The sequence below is a fragment of the Choristoneura fumiferana genome, chromosome 20 (genome assembly GCF_025370935.1).
Source record: "Choristoneura fumiferana chromosome 20, NRCan_CFum_1, whole genome shotgun sequence".
NCBI lineage: Eukaryota > Metazoa > Arthropoda > Insecta > Lepidoptera > Tortricidae > Choristoneura > Choristoneura fumiferana.
The window spans coordinates 9,559,612-9,577,284 of NC_133491.1; the positions used below are offsets into that span (position 1 = coordinate 9,559,612).

General features: G+C 37.2%; 1 protein-coding gene across 2 annotated transcripts in view; it reads left to right on the top strand.

Moving 5' to 3' along the window:
* Rlip (Ral interacting protein) overlaps positions 1 to 15,284 on the top strand; it is a 19,617-nt gene extending 4,333 nt beyond the window's left edge. Inside the window, exons 1-8 of one of the 2 annotated variants that reach the window (XM_074103121.1) lie at positions 1,072 to 1,175; positions 1,936 to 2,152; positions 6,634 to 6,743; positions 7,522 to 7,685; positions 8,480 to 8,660; positions 9,765 to 9,889; positions 10,447 to 10,630; positions 14,209 to 15,284. In XM_074103121.1, coding sequence (XP_073959222.1) covers positions 1,146 to 1,175; positions 1,936 to 2,152; positions 6,634 to 6,743; positions 7,522 to 7,685; positions 8,480 to 8,660; positions 9,765 to 9,889; positions 10,447 to 10,630; positions 14,209 to 14,892 — 1,695 coding nt within the window. In that variant the 5' untranslated portion in view covers positions 1,072 to 1,145 and the 3' untranslated portion in view covers positions 14,893 to 15,284. Of the gene's footprint in view, positions 1 to 1,071; positions 1,176 to 1,935; positions 2,153 to 6,633; positions 6,744 to 7,521; positions 7,686 to 8,479; positions 8,661 to 9,764; positions 9,890 to 10,446; positions 10,631 to 14,208 lie in introns of those variants that run through there. The other variant, XM_074103120.1, reaches the window with a different exon arrangement.
* The last annotated feature ends 2,389 nt before the right edge of the window (positions 15,285 to 17,673 follow it).

The window sequence follows — 17,673 nt, forward strand, 5'->3', positions numbered from 1 at the left end:
GCTCGTTTTTTGTTTTGTCAATGAAACAAAGTAACTAGATTATTCTGAGTTTTTTATAGCATGTAATAATAATAATAACGGACACAAAACCTTCTTATAAATGACTTCTTTTTTGACAATGCCAAGTGTGGCTTGCAGTATAAAATCCACACATTTACATAAAATATTGCTAATTAAATAAATCCAGTTGTAAGCGACTCAATTATCCTACACAACGTTACGCTGTGTCCTTCATGATATTATTATCCATTAACCATCGCGCGGTCACAAGATAAAATTTCGCTCCAAAGAAACTAGGTCAAGTATTAACTGCAAGTCCATTTTGGTCATTGCAGCAGTTTACGTAATAGAAGCAAATAAAGCCAGAGCACAGGCTATTGCCTCTAATTGTCGGAGCATAAGATCATCCTTGGCGCCGATATTTGGATCACGCTTGGTATTTCGAGCGTTTAAACCGACCCATTTTCGTGGTCACATTTTTCTATGAATGGGCTGTATTGATGACATTTTCGATTATTTTTTAGACATCCTGTACTTCTAGTAGATAAATTGAAAACTGTGAAAGAATCTGCTACCGTGTCAATAAAAATTAGCTCACGAAAATCATACGGAAAATGCTCGAATAATGACCTGCCTGCTCGAAAACGGAGAAAACTGTATACCTACTTTGAAATACGAGTACCTCGGTAGAGAGTGGAGCAGGAAAACAATACAACATAATCTATCTATTATTGTACTAGGAATGAATACCTATTTCCCTTGGTCACGCGATAACTTGAGAATGTCAAATTCCGTACAAATTTTTAAGTATCTATGAATATCCAGTGTTAGCAGAGCCTCTCTCTCAAACAAAAGCTTTCTTGCATGAGCACCTGCCTTTAATTTTTCTGTGACGTGTTGTACGGTTCATAAATTACACTACAGCCCTATGGACAGACGGCCAGAGGAGCTTTAGTACTTAATAGGATAGGGTCCTAAAAAATTTGAATATTAGTAAACAAACTAAAACTAAGTTCAAGCCTCGCTGAGATCTCTCTACGGTCCGTAGGTTCGTTTCATTATTCACAATTCATTTAGTAGGTAGTATAACCTTGGCGTGAACAATACGGGCTTAGGTTTATTCAGTTGCGTTTTAAACTGCCACCATGCACCACCTGCGCTGTGTATTTACGAAGGTGCTCTAATTTCGTTTCTAATTTGTTTTTTGTGGTCATTCTAACCTTATCTCAACCGTAGAGTGATTTTTGTTTACAAACAATTGTGCTCTCTTTACCTATTCTAGTGGGTTTTGTTTGTTTTTATTCGCGTTTCGGTAATTGCGTCTCGGTTGTTTACATGTAATATGAATTGTGCGTCTCTTTCGTTTACGAGAATACGGCGAAGTGAAATGCCAGCGCAAAGTTTATGAGGAGTGTTGGCTAGATAGGAAGGGCAATACCTATATAGTTCAGGGTTTGAGTAAAACCTAATTAATATTTTAAGCTGGATTAAGAAAGATAAGGTTTTTATCAAAAATCGCGTCCTTGTCAATCATAAAGTTTTATATTCAGAGACCTAATATGCACTTCCGAACGTTACTTTTTGTGTGTGTACCTATGGTCGTTATCTCTGTCTCTGTTCAGTTCCATAGTTATTGCAATGTGTAATGTTACTCGTTGAAGTGGCAATGGGCAGGCCGTATAGCACAGAGAACAGACGCCGTGGCATTGCGGCCGAAAAGTTCTTGAATGGAGACCGCGGAACGGCAAGCGCTGCGTAGGACGTCCACTACGGAGATGTGCGGATGACCTGATTAAAGCCGCGGGTACATACATAGTGGATGGACCGAAGCAACCGAAGGTCTATGGGGAACGTCTATGTCCAACAGTGGATGTCCTATGGCTGATATGATGATGGTAATGTTATACTAATTCTATTTCTCTAATATAATTTTAGGAAAAAGAAGAAAAGGCCAAATTCAAACTTGAATCGAAAGAGAAACTCAAAGATGAAAAGAAAGATAAAGTGAAAGACAAGGACAAGGAGAAAGTGAAAGAGAAGGACAAAGAAAAATTCAAAGAGAAGGAAAAGGACAAAAAGGACAAGAAATTGACAAAAGTGCCGTCCACTGTGACGGCAGGAGTGCCATTCGAGGAAATATTCACTTTAGGCGGTGAGTGTTTGTTTTGTTTTTAGTGACTTAAATATGCGAAATGACTTTGGTAAACAAAACGTACCTACGTTGGCTGTATAGGCACTTATGTAGTCTGCGTGAAACGTAGCAATAACGTTTATATGATTAGCATAGTTGTCGGTCTTGTTTGTCGCATATCAATTAAATGTCGATAGAAGATACGGATAAGTACTTAAGCCGAGTTTAGACTTGCAAGAAAAATCGTGCGGGTTGCATTACATTGCGGCGCTCGATTAACCACTAAAGAATCGTTGGCTTTACGGCCTCGCAATGTAATGCAACTTGCTCGATTCTTATTGCAAGTCTAAACTCGGCTTTAGACTGCGTTTCCACCTAAGACTTCGGTAACACGCTCATTTTGGCGTCAATTCTGTCTGAATGACGACAGAAATAACGTGTAGCCCTTTCAGGCTGACGCACTTATGTTCTAGACTAGGGATGGGGAAATAGCGGCCCGCGGGCCAAGTCCGGCCCGCGATAAACAATATTCAAATATTTCATATATCTGTGAGCAGGTATTTTCTTCAATGAATCTTAAAAAAAAATTAAGTAACAGGATGTTTAACCATCATCTCGAGTGTTTTACGAATTACTTCAAGTAACTTGGAGCCTAATTTCGACGCTTTAATTAGTGAACAGTCAAAATTTCATCTTTCACACCGACCCAGCACATCAAAACAATAAATTTATTATAGATAACTATACGTACATGACTTATTTTTGTTGATACTTGATTTGAATGAAATTTAGTCAAATAATGCTCCCTGGCCCGCGGAAATTTTGTAATTATTGTATATGGCCCATATCTAAACCTATTTTCCCATCCCTGGTCTAGACTGATGGAAATCAAAATTTGAGGAGTCACAGGATTGACGAATATCATCAAAACATTTAATGTTATGTGTGTGAATGACAGAAAACTAGAATGATGGAATGAACTAACACCAGAATGAGCGCGTAACCGAGTCATAGATGTGTGAGTATGCGTTGCGAGGAATGTGTTTCTCATAATATTTGAGACTATCGCGGGCATTACTAATTTAATGGATTAAATTCGGGTTTCGTTCCGCGTATCTTAATTTTAGAGCAGCTCGATATTTCGGCCCATTTCTCGATTTTTTTCTCGATTTTTCTCAATTTTCGATTTTCTCGTGATCATCGCGCATGCAACTGTTCCGAAATATCGAACTGCTCTAAAATCAAGGTACGCGGAACAAAACCCGAATTTAATTCATAAAATTATGTGTTTCTCATGAATCAATTTCGCTTCATTTACCTACCCTCGCTCAGCCGAGCTGTTTCCACAAGAGGCGTGGCTGAGCGAGGATACGTAATTAGGGTAGGTTTCTGACAAATACATTACTCACAACGCATCCTCTACACATCTGGTGGCGTCGTAGCATTATACTTATTAAGTTAGTACTCACAGTTTAATCATAATGAGTAAAGCTTTGTTTTAATATTTGGTAGCTGGCACAATATCATGGGACAATTGACACCAAAAAAAAAAGGATAAAAAAGGGATTTAAAAACACAGACACAACCTGATTTAAAACATAGTGTAATCGATTCTAATCTCTATTTTAAGCTAACTACTTTCTTGTTTCCAGTTATTTTTACAAGCAAATCCGTCAAACAGAAAGATTGACGGTTAGACAATTACCTATAGGTAGTGACGGGTTCTTATATATTCAAAGAATGTCACACTTGGTGGGTTGCTCTTTTGAATAAATAACAGGTTTTAGTCTTAATTAAAGATGACGATGAAACTCATTTTACACACGATTTCTTTTTTCAATTAATAAACAGCCATGTAAAAAATGTAGAACCGATTAGGTATGCAAAATTTTATTGATAAAAAATTTCCTCATTCTTGTTTCTAACGGGTAAGCATTAGATGAAAATAAAATAATAATGCTACTTTTAACACTCGTGTGTTTAAGTTTTCGTTGAGTCTTAGTTAAAATACTAAACACGAAATAGAAAAGGCTGGGAGAGGTTGGAAATGCTCTCATGCCCGAGTTATACAAGAACATGACGTTTTACTGTTCGTTGACTCGTCTAAATTATGTTAGCAATCAAATATGTGGAATCATTTGACCTACCATAGTGACCCTACTGACTCACCATAGAACTTTCTCACTCTCTCTTTACATTTTGACTTGATTCTCCTTACTTGACAAAGAGACAGACAGTGTTGCTTTCCAATTTAATATTAGTAAGGACTCTACAAAAAATTTCACCATTTTCGGGTGGTATTGTCATGTCACAGATGTGAATTATAAAATCGGTCTGACTTAATCTTAACCTTTCGAATGCGGAAGGTGAAAAAAACCTGCATATTAGTCTAATTTGTCTCAAATAATATTAATAACCCGGATTAAGATAAAAATGACCAACGAGATGGACGGGATGACGTGATTAGCTGCGGGTTTTCGGTGGATGCAGGCCGTTTCCAGACGAAGCAACCTAAGGTCTAAGGGGGAGGCTTATGTTCAACGGTGGATGTCCTACGGCTAATTTGATGATGATAAAGATAGAAAAATATAGACTTAAATTTTACATTGATCTAAATCTCCCATGCCCCAATGACCTTCGATCTGAATTCCTTAGTTTTCTAATGTCTTGAAGATATTTTGCATCAAAGTTGAACAATTTTAGGCCAAAAAACTGGTTTTCTGGCCATAACTTTTGTGTTAATTAGTTTCAAATGAAAACCCTCGACTAGTTTTTAGAGACGTCAAAGACAAACCCAAATACATATGTAGATTTCGTATATGTTAGATCTTTCACGTCAATAGAGATACGAAATAAGTGTTTTTTTCAGACAATGTTTAAAAAAATCATACAAAATTAAGTATTTTTTTTTTCGAAATCTGGTGGACAAAAATGGCGATAAAAAATTGGAGAACCGATAGCCGTTTGGCTTATAATTTTATCTGTAGTGCAAATGTAGGAGATACGATTCAAAAGTTGTCAATAATCGATGAAAACCTTGGGTTAGCCCCTTAAAGAAAGAAAGAAAGGTTAAACGTGTAGTCTTCTTTTCCGTGGCTGCATGCTTTTGGTAAAATAGGATTTCGACTGTACATATATGTCACATTAAAAAGTTTCGTGTCACTTTTAATACCTATGTCATATCTTCGCCTGTTTTTATTTTCTCTGATAAGCGATAAGGTATATTAGTTACTATCTGGTCACGGCTGCAGATAACAGAATCATATTAGTACCTAAATGTTGTTTGTCTGAATCTCAGTGATGTTCTTATTAAGTGATTAATTAAATTATGAATCCATTTGCCAACGGTTATCACATTGATCGTAAGAGTTCATGTTTATTCACTTAGAAGTTACGGAAATAATTTTTAGTTAGGTTGATATCTTTAGTACATTGTGTCTTAAGGGCGGTATATAAGGAATTACGAACGAGAGTCGACTTCGGGTTTTAATGAGTCGATGTTCGTAATTCTAGTACCGCCCGTGCATACCATGTTTTTCATCACATTTGCGAGTAAAATTGTATATTTGTAAAAGGAAACCTTTTTTTTTAAATTACCGTTACCGCTGACTGCGCTCTTGGCAGACAAGTCATACGTCTATTAAAAAAAATTTGGCTTGCTCTAGTTGAAAACTAGTTTTTTTTTATTTTTCCACGGTCTTAAAATAAGCAATTTGGTGGTAATTGAGTTCTATAGCTGGGTGGACGGACGACCCTAAGAGTATGAATAATAATTATGTAAAGTTTGCCTCGCCTTCCCGTGTCTTAGTTCATTGTTTAATCTATGCTCTAATTAAACCTTTAAAAAATAAGATTATTTTAATAAGTATTGATAACGTGAGCACTAAAAACATTAAATGTCATAGATCAGTCATTGACCTCGCCCCACTTAGTAAAATATTTTTTTATCGATTTTATTTTTAAGTCTGACTATTTGATCTATTTTCGGACGCGTTTATTGATTAATTTTATATATCATCGATACAAACTACGCCTTAGTATATCGCGTCTAAATTACAAGCTAAGGTACTCGTATTAATATTAGTTACACCTATTTTTTACAAGCTTGTTTATCTTGCAACGTGCTTTGCTGTAATGTCACCCACTTATTGTAATAGAATTGACTTTAACGCTGCGTTTCCACTAGAACCAATAGAAACGGTTCGTATACCTATCCTCGCTCCGCCCGGATATTTCCACTAGAGATGTGCTGTGCGAGGATGGGTAAATTAAGCGTTTCTATTGGCTCATGACTACTTTCATGAAAAACACATTCCTTCGCACATCTCTAGTGGAAACGCAGCCTTATTCGCTACCGAACTATGTTTTTTTTTTACTTTCCTCTTTTTTGTATATATTTTTACGGTTTACTACTACTAACTTTCAAAGCTTTTTCGTTTTTAAACATATCTAGACCGGTTCTACAATTCGGTTTTTTAACAGTTTTTTTTTTCTTTTTCCAGTGGCTCTACCGATATTCGGCGTCCCGCTGAGTCAGTCGGTGGAGCGGTCGCGATGTCACGACGACACCAGCTTGCCCCTGCTCGTAAGAGACGCCATTGACTATCTGCAGGTAATGAACCTCGTTCCATATAGTTTATATTTTATACAGTATGGTTACCTGCAGTGCAATAGCAATATAACTATCTAAACCGCAGTATAGCTACCTTTGGTGCAGTGAGCTGTCTACGTTGTAGTGTAGGGAGCTACAGTGCAGTATAATTTACCTTCAGTGCAGACTGCACTATGCAGTGTGCTACCTGAGGTGCTGTGTAGATGTCTACGTTACAGTAGGTATATACCTAGTGCCATCCACGAAGACGTTACGCTACAGTACAGTATAGCTAGGTGCTTTCCTCATTGCAGTGTATCTACCTGCAGTACAGTGTAGCTATCAAAATTGCAGTGTTAGCCGCCTACGTTGCAGTGTAAGCTACATTCAGTGCAGTGTAGCTACTTGGCTACCTACAGTGCAATATACTTACAACGCAACGCAACTTTATCAATCAAAAATTAAAAGTCCTTATTCAATATGATGAAAATAAAGTGGCAAAATAGACTATGTAACATGAAGATAGTTGGTATTGTTGCCAGGTACAATAAGTGATATCACTTTTTGATATCGATTTTTTAAATTGACCTTCAATCATACATAATAAAAGATAAGAATATTTAGAAACACACTGCGACAAAGATAGATACTGACGCAAGTGCGTTCGGACTTGATTAGTGAGTCATGTGATTAATCGATGCATTAAACTGATGGAATAATTTCTGTTATCGTGACTCTGATAAACTAATATTATAAAGAAAGAACTATTTAATATATACGTGTATTTTTTCTTCAACAGGCTAACTGCTCCCAGCTTAGCTTATACTCCAAAGATGTATATCGTACCGAAGCTGACAAGATCAAATTACAGCAGCTCCGTAAGCTGTATATGGATCGCGAGGTTACTTTCCCCTACCATTGGGACGTGCCGGTGGCTTGCGCTTTACTAAAAGCTTTCATAAGGTTGGTATTATATTATAATATTATGTTGTTTCGCCGAAAATTCTTCGTCCTTGGCCAAAACAAAGCGCACCTGGAACTCATGACTAGAGAGCGGATTTGAAGAAGCGATTACAAGTTTAATATGGATAAGACTAGTAAAAGTAAGTTTTTATTTTTATCAAAAAGGTGCGTAATAAATTGGATCTATTATATTTGAGCTGTATGAAACTCTTTTAATTGGAATAACATATTTTTCTTTACATATAGCTTGTTCCAAGAATAACATTTATTAAATTATAATTGCATTGCTAATAAGATTGCAATAAACAACATGATATCTTATAAATAAATCTATCTATCTATCTAACCAATCGCACTAGTCATATCCATATTAAACTTGTAATCGCTACTTTAAAAAAAATCGGTTGAAATTTGATAATAGTGACATTTGAAAAAAAATCCTTTCTTTTTCTATGCACTAAGTATAAAGCTACTTGCGTGAATGAATGAATTAATGATTTATTTTTAAAACATAGGTAAGTTACAAAGATTTAAGGGGATTTTTTGCGTGTGATGGCACATGCAAGTATATTTTTCTGTCTTATCTTGAATTTCAAACCTTTGTAGCTCTGTTCATGTAAAGGTACCAAGCTAAAAATTGTTTTTCATTATGCATTACGAGCTGTGATTTATGAAATAAAAAGAGTCAAATTATTAATTTGCCTAGTACTCATAGACCTCATAGTACAAGATTTGCTTAATTTGGGGCTAGGCGAATTGCTTTTAACTGTCCCATGATATATATTTTTTGTCAGTGAACTACCGGAGTCAATCCTGACGCAGGAGCTGCACGGTCAGTTCGAACAAGCCACGGCGATGGCGGAGCCCCAGCGCGAGGCCACCATGACCGCCCTGGTCGCCAAGCTGCCGCCGCCAAACAGGAGTCTGCTCGGGTGGCTCATGCGACACTTTGATTTCATCGCTGTTAAACATCGGGTTATTATTGTATTTAAGTAACTAGTTAGCCCGCGGTTTTGAGCACCAACGGATTTTGAGCACCAACATTTTCATTGTTAATTAATGCGATGTCACTATGACGTTTACTGTGAAAAGGTTCCATGGTGGCTCATGAATTAAAGTCCTTGACCGTACAGTGGGATGCTTATCTAAAAATGTATAATTATTCCGTCAGTGAGTTTCAAAAAATACTGGATACTTATCGTTTTTACTTTTGTCAATTGAACAAAACCGGCCAAGTGTGAGTCGGACTCGCACACGAAGGGTTCCGTACCATCTATACAACATTCATTAGACTTTAGCAAAAACGGCAAAAAAATCACGTTTGTTGTATGGGAGCCCCCCTTAAATACTTATTTTATTCTATTTTTAGTATTTGTTGTTATAGCGGCTACAATTATACATAATCTGTGAAAATTTCAACTGTCTAACTATCACGGTTCATGAGATACAGCCCGGTGACAGACGGACGGACGGACGGACAGCGAAGTCTCAGGAATAGGGTTTCCGTTTTTACCCTTTGGGTACGGAACCCTAAAAATGATGAAGATAAAGCCAGTTAAAGTTCCACGTGCAAGACGAGTCACGGGCCCCCGCGCCCGCACTTTGACGCGCTACATCTTTGTCATTATTAGTTTGATTGACAAAAAAAAAACATCATTATCATCATCAGCCGGAAGACGTCCACAACTCGCCACTTACATCTACCGGTTTCCCGCAACTCTCACGATGTCGTCAGTCCACCTGGTGGGAGGCCTGGCAACTCTTCGTCTTCCGGTTCGTGGTCGCCACTCGAGGAGTTTTCTCCCCCAACGGTTATCTGTTTTTCGAGCGATGTGACAAAAAAAATACGTGTTCAATATTAAATGATATTGTAACGGATAACTCACGTCTTAAATCGAGTTTAGCTTGACATGTTTCGGGCTAATTCGTGAGTTGCGCGAGTAGAGCGGTGGCGCGCATTGCGCGTGTTGCGGCAGCCGCCGAGTCGCGTTGCTCCTAGGAATAAGGGCTGCGAATTAGCCCGAAACATGTCGAGTTAAACTACTTAGTTGACTAGAAAATATTTTTATCTATTTTCAGTGCACTCAGGCTGACGCGCAATCGATAACTGCGTATATGGGCCCAGCGCTCAACATGTCTCTTAACCTCATTACCTACTTGATGACTAATTCAGAACAACTGTTTCCAGAGGTCACATTAGAAAAGTAAGTACAGAATAACTAACTAAAAAAAATGCTTACCTTGATAATCTACCCGGCAAGGCACCTGTCATATACCCGCGTTGCGGGTGTTCATGAGCGGCAGTGATTGCTTCCCATCAGGTGACCCACACGCTCGTTGTCTCCTTCTTATTTAAAAAATAATCTTGTCTATTCGCCAAGAGTTGATTAAAATCATAGGCTCTTAACTCATTACAAATGTGGCCCACCAATTATTATCGCCGGAAAATGAAAGGTATATACGAAGACGCGTGATTTTGTCAAAATTAGACATTAATAACATTGTAATAAGAACCACGGCACGCGTCATCGTGAATGAAACTGAAAACAGCACGCGAGTACTGCAATGACGCATTCGACTCGCAATTCCAGGACGGATTGGTAATTATGGCTACCGCATCCGCTCGCCCAATATGAGAGGGAGAGCCAAACGAGCATGCGGGTCATCTGATGAAATGATCCCCACCACCCATAAGTACCAACAACTCAAGATGGGTTTGGTCTGTAGCCCGCCTTTAAAAAAAAGTTTGCGTGTCTACCAGATACGTGCCGCCTCTCCTGACGATACCGGCCGACTTCCCGGACTCGGCGCAGGAGATGAGTGCGGAACTCAGGAAGCAGGAGTCGCTGCTGAGTCAGATCCACGCGGAGATGCACGCGGGGTTCATAACAGCAGCCAGGGACCAGCAGCTGTGGGAGGCGCAGAGAATCGTCACGCAGCTGAAGGTAGGTACTTGGGGATCCGTATGAACAAGGAATCCTTGTAGTCTCGCCATCCTTTTGGCCGCGGCTTAGCTTAGGAACGTGGTAGAAAGATATTTTTGCATGGATATACAATGTTAACAAAACAACACGAATAAAGTGACAATAGTAGATTACAACAAGAGCATAAAACGAGTAATTTTACCCGAGACGTTCATATGGCCACCCGAGCCGGTACGGCGAGTGTGGATAGACACGTTCGAGGGGAAAATGGGTAAAAAGCTCGAGTTTTACACTCTGCTTTTCACTTCGATTGAGAGGAAATTAAATAGCAACAGTGGAAACAATCGTTTACTTACCAGTTACCTTTTATTTTTCATGCATTACTATATGTATAATTATAAATTTTTAGTTTTTTATAAATTAAAAGTTATTATACAGTTGTGGTCATTTAATTAAGAACGATTTTTATAGAGAAGATTTTTTCAAACTGACAAGTGTTACTAACTGCATGTATATTTTTGTACTTCTCTCGGTATCGTAAAACTTTTCCGTACTAGCGGTAAACTCATTTATACATATAATTGGCTAAAAAATAAATATATAAACTTTATACATTACATCTAACCTAGTATTACTACTTACTGGCTGGTCATATAATTAAGAACGCTGAATAGTTTATTTTTTATTCAAATTTATATAGAGAACAGACGGCCGCTTTGTGGTTTTAGGTTATTATTCGAATAATTTTGGCGCCATTTAGTGCCGTAAAAGTCTTAAAGGCGATTGCTTCATATAAAAACAATGGGGAAAAATAAAAGTTGTGATAAATCTACAAGAGAAGTAATACTAAAACTTTGCGACAAGAATTGGTCGTATAAACACATAGCCGATCATCTGCAATGTTCAAAAACTATGGTTTTTCCACGCCATAAAGCATTTTGCCACGTCTCAAACTACTTCAAATGTTCCGCGTGTACCTAGACAAAGAAAGTCATCTCGTCGAGATGATCGAAATATCGTTCGTTTGGCAAAACAAAATCCTTTTAAAGGGTCTAATACCGTCTAATGAGTTAAGAAAAAAATATTTTGGCGAAAACACCCTTCAGCAATCTCGGCACGCATTACTCGAAGGCGTTTGGTAGAAGAAAAGTTGCACGGAAGGATAGCAAGGAAGGTGCCTATGTTGAAACGGTGTCATAGGCAAGCCCGGCTTGCATTTGCAAGAAGATATGAAACTGGACAGTCAGACAGTGGAAAAACGTTCTTTTTCTGACGAGACAAAAATAAATAGGGTATGTTCTGATGGCAAACGATATGTAAGATGGCCTTCAAATAAAGCATTCGACCCAAAGTACACAAAAGTGACTTTAAAGCATGGCGGGGAAATGTAAAAATTTGGGGATGTTTTCTGGACATGGTGTTGGACCTGTTAGGCTGATAGAAGAAACATGGATCAATTTCAATACAAAAACATACTGGAAGAAACAATGTTACCATATGCTGAAGGCGTGCTTCCGGTTATTTGGACATTCCAGCATGACAATGATCCCAAGCATACTGCACGTACCATTAAGGAATTCCTCACATCGCAATCAGTTTCTGTCTTAGATTGGCCAGCCAACAGCCCCGATCTTAACCCAATAGAGCATCTTTGGTGCGAAGTCAAGAAAAAGGTTTCAAATCGACAGTGTGGCAATTTAAGAGAACTGTATGACGTATTCTTAGAAGAATGGAACTCTATATCTCTTGCGAAATGTCAAAAATTGATAGATTCAATGCCTCGCCGGTGTAAGGCAGTAATAAAAAGCCGTGGACATGCTACTAACTATTATTTTAGTTAAAATGTATTAAATTCCTTTTTTTCTGTACAAACTTCACGTTAGTGTGATTTAGTTAATCTAAGTTTCAAATAAAAAAACTTTCGAGCAGTTCAATAATCGTTCTTAATTATTTGTCCAGCTTCATTACTATTTTAATTTGTTACTAAAGAGAATAAAAACAAAATTTGTAAAAAAATGTCAGCAATTTATTATTTATTCTTAATCCCGTTTGCTCTATTCATGTGGCTATTTCATAACGTAACTAGTTACTTCTAAGAAGGAACCACGACTACACATGACGTGATTTAGTTAAAAATAATCTGGAACTTCAAATCGTTCTTAATTACATGACCACCACTGTATATAGAAACTTTTTGTTTGTGGCTGTTGACACCTGATTTCCTTGGTCTTACACGAAGAATTTACTTTATGCACTAGAGCATAAAAAGTAATTTTGTGTCGCCTAGATCCAGCATAAATACGAACTTTACGAGCACGAGAAGTGATTTTTACTTCTCATTCTGCTGAAGTGAAAAGTAGAGTGTAAAACTTGAGCATTAAACCCATTTTCCCCTCGACGTGTCTATCCACCCTCGCCGTACCGGCTCGGGCGGCTATATTGAACGTCTTGGGTAAAATGGCTCGTTTTATGCTCTTGCTGTACAATCTACAATTGTTGCTGTCTTTTGAGACAAACTCAAAATAAGCCATGTAAAAAAACAGGAATGCTGCTTGCATGATAAAATGTTAAAAAGGTTTAACCCCTGGTACGCTTAGAACGCGGATCCGCCAAACTTAAGGCTATAAAGTGTAATAAAATAAACTTGAAAATATCCTGGACTTAAAAAGTATCGACAGGTATAATCGAACAGGCACTGGTACATGTAAAATGTTTACTTACATTATTCCAATATTTACACGAGTTGTGACTGATAGTAAATCTATCAGTGACCTTGGTTGAGGTGCCCTTTAGCTATTCCATGTTAGAATATACACTGTCAGAGCGATAAGATTAATTTTAGCCAATTACAGATTTAGATACAGGTAACTCTCGTGATTTCAGCTCAATTGTGTCCTGTTTTTGCCTATAATTTATTTTTCGTAGTTTCGATTCTAATTATAAAAGCAAAATGTATGTATCGTATAACTCTTTATCTGTATAAATAAAAATGAATCGTAAAATGTGTTGCTAAGCGCAAAACTCGGGAACGGCTGGACTGATTTCGCTAGTTATTTTTTTGTTGTGTTCGTTATTGTCAGGAGAAGGTTTTTATGGAAGAAAATTTAGAAAAATTACAACGGGGGCGAAGCCCCGGGCAACAGCTAGTTGTACATAAAACACATGAAATAAACAGTTTTAAATAACAAGATAAAAAAATAAGATATTTTGACGATTCCCGACTTTGTTTTTTATTAGCCATTTTCTGTCCCACTGCTGGGCAAAGCCCTCTCCCTCTGATTTCCAACTTCCCCTGTCGGCAGCTAAGTTTTGCCAGTCGTTTCAAATTTCGCGACGACTTGGACGCATTCAGAAACGACTGTATTATTAGAACAAATAAATACTTGTGAAGTGTTTATCTGTTTATGAATATCTCTTTAATTTTTGTTATGTGTTAATGAAATAGGTTAAGTGATAATTTTATTTCTGAACAAAAACATGTCTTAAAGTTGTTGTTTGTTTTTGTTCCAAATACCTTTCTAATCAATCTCGAGTCCTATCCTTAGCGATGCAATGCCAATACAAGTTTTACATTTTAAATAACCGCTTTTCATTCACAGAGAAAACTGAGATCGGTCCAGAAATCAGTTGAGCCACATTCGCTTCCGCCGCAACAGCCATCTATCGACGAAAAAACAGAAGATGAGCCCGCCCCGCGGACCTCCCAGTCCAACGAAACTCAAGTCGACGGACCAGTAGAACCTATAACTCCATCAACAGACTCATTCCCAGTTTTTACAGAAACAAAAGAGTTCGAATCCCCCAATACTGACCCTACATTCCCTGTCGAATTCGAAGACAACTTCGATCTGAAATTCGAGACGGACATAAAAGAATCGCCTCCCCCTCAATTCGAAGAAACGCCACCATCCGAACCGTTTGAAGAGAAACCCAAACTAACAGAAAAAGAACTGAAAGTGCTACGGCTGGAACTAGAAAACGCTGAGTATTTACAACTTAAATCTCTTTTACAAGCTAAAATCAATTCTGAACAGTTTGAAATAGTGAAACTAAGGAGTCATGTGGCATTGAAAAATAAACAGGAAGGCAATTTGCACTGTTATAAGGAGGACAAGGAGAATTATACGCCCGAAGAGCAAGAATTGAGACAGAGACTGATCAAAGAAAACGCTATGTTGGAACAGAAGAGACTGAGTTTGATTAATCAGATATTTCAAGAGAGAGTCGCATGCATACAGCTGAAAATTGAACTTGCTTTGAAAGAAATTCTATCGAAATCGTAAATATTCCATAATGCTTTTATGGCCATTTGACAGAATAAAAAATCTCGATTTAGGAAGTCTTGTAGGCTTTTTTAAATCTCGATTTAAGGCTTAAACTGACAGTTCTTGTATGGATCTGACAGGACTTAAGACCACTTAAACCTAGATTAAAAAGCCTGTAAGTGGACGTAAGTGTTAAGTTCAATCTAACTAGTAGATATTACTAAATCTAGATTTATTTTTACTGCAAGACGGCATTAATTTATAAGCTTACTGTAGGTGTTCCTAGTTACAGAGATTTGAATTTGTACCTAATAATAATAATTTATATCTCAAATAATAATGTGATGTTAGATCATATGTATAAACATATTTAAAATATTAATAAACAATCACCAGAATAACAAACAGTTCAATTTATTTCCTCGTCATGTTTCCTTGTCGTATTATGGCGATATGCCTGGAATTTTCCATTTTAAAAGTTTTAAACCAACGCCACAGATGTAGTAAATAATGTTTTGCCATCGTGTTTTGTCGGAAAAGTTCGTATTTATCTTACTCTCAACTAGCTTACTGAAGTTTACCTTAGTTATCTCGATTAACAGGTTCCCTGTCCCATGAGACATATGTGCCTCATGAGTGATTTTACTGGTACGTGATGTAAATAATGCAGTTGTTCTTTCGATAAATAATAAATTTTATTACTATGTTATATTATTTTTATTCTTAAACTACATTTAGATAATCAATGAAAATTACTAAGAGGACATTACATTGCTTTATCCTTACTATGGGGACGTGTCAAAAGAACGCTGCACACAGCTTCGAGACATGGCACCTGTTAAATTATTTTATGATTAATAAAACGCATCAAAATCGGTCCATCCGTTTGGGAGCTATAATAAAACAGACAGCCACGTCAAACTTATAACATCCCTCTTTTTGGATTGGGGGATACTGGTTTGGTTGGTGGTAATTTTCTTTACTAATCCAAACTATGTTTAGATCATTCTTAAGATACTAATTACAAACATAAAATCCTCGTTCAAAAGAAAGCTGTTACATAAAAGTGCTGTTGGATATTTCGCCACTTCTTAAAACTTACGTCACGCCTTCTAGAAGATTATTTTAATTTTATCTATGTACTTGATACGTTAACTGATATCGTGTTGCCTACCCTACTTATGTATCGATTATCGCTTACACTCGTATATAAACCTAGTAATATAACATTGACATAATTAATCTATTATTAGTAAAGTAGCAACAAGCAGTATAGTCACTAAAACTGACTTTTCTTTTAGTAGTAGGAAAGCCATTAAAATACACAAGGTGTCTTCTAATTCTAGCCTATTTGAAATACGTATTTTTTAAAATCGTCACTGTCAAGTTAACATGAATTGAAAACAAAAGCTTAGACATATTTTGAACATAAAAATACCGTGAGACTCACTCATATTAAATATATTGACCCGGATAACTCACGTCTTAAATCGAGTTTAGCTCGACATGTTTCGGGCTAATCCGTAGCCCTTCGTCTTCGGAGCAACGCGAGTCAGCGGCTGCTGCAATACGCGCACTCAGACATATTGTGTAATTTTCATATTTCGCACTCGTTTGTTTTTTTTTTTATATTTACATTTGCCTTACTTTATTTTAAAGTATGAAAAAGTTCAACTTTACTTTTTTCTCTAATTTTGTATTTTACTTAATAAGTACATAGTCGTAGAAAAAGTATTGTAGGCAACGTTGTATAAATAAGTCAAAAAAAGCTCGTGGCGTCTCTTACGATGTTCGCTAACATCGAAACTTACGCCGCTCACCTTTTTTGACCCCTATTATTAACCGAGTGGACGTGGGCCGGTTGGTTGTCCCAGGTACCGCTGGAGGGACGAGGTCCTGAAACACCTTTTGGACCTCGGGGTCGAAGGCTGGCAAGAGCTGACTCAAGATCGCAAAGCGTGGCGTAATCTAGTGTTGGAGGCCATTTTAGTTTGGTTGACCAAAGAACAATTCGTGTACAATAATAATCCACCTGACGGGCTTAAAAAAAATATTGTTTTTACTAAGGAAATCAAAGGAAACTCCCATAATTCCGGAATATCCATCCGTCACCAGTTTAAAGTTTACCCCCCCCCCCCCATGCCATGGAGTACATCCGTAATCCCTGAAGTGTGTTTTTGTTCCTGTACATTTTGCTTCAGTAATCAGTACCTACCTACCTACTCAACTAGGTTTTTCTAAGTAGTCAAGATATAAGTAAAGATAACGGTACCTACGAGTGATTCACCACATTTTCCTTATCTAGGAATAGAATAGAACATACACTTGTAGGTAGGTACCTATTTACTACATGTGGCTGATATGTAGGACACTAATTTGTACCTATGCTCTATGGTTACTTAACCGTAATATTGATTAATTTTTTACACTATTGTTAGATTAATGACTAACCTTAAATTCAGGTCGGCAAGTATACTATCCTAACTATAATATTACCTATATGCAAAAGTAACTCTGTCTGTCCTTAACAGAGTAGGTACCTAACCCTCTTCACGATTAAACCGCTGAATTGATAGGTAGATGTAATCGAGCATAGGAAGGGCATAGGATTTTTTTTATCCACGAAAGTTAATAAAACAGAATAACATTCAAAGAGCATTATTTATCCTGTTGTAGGTACTTATGTACATACCTAACTACTTAGATACATTACGTCACAACCTCTTAATTGGCACCTAATTTAAAACATTTGTCTGGATGTAGGTACCTATCTATTTAATTTATGAGTGAACCTAAGTC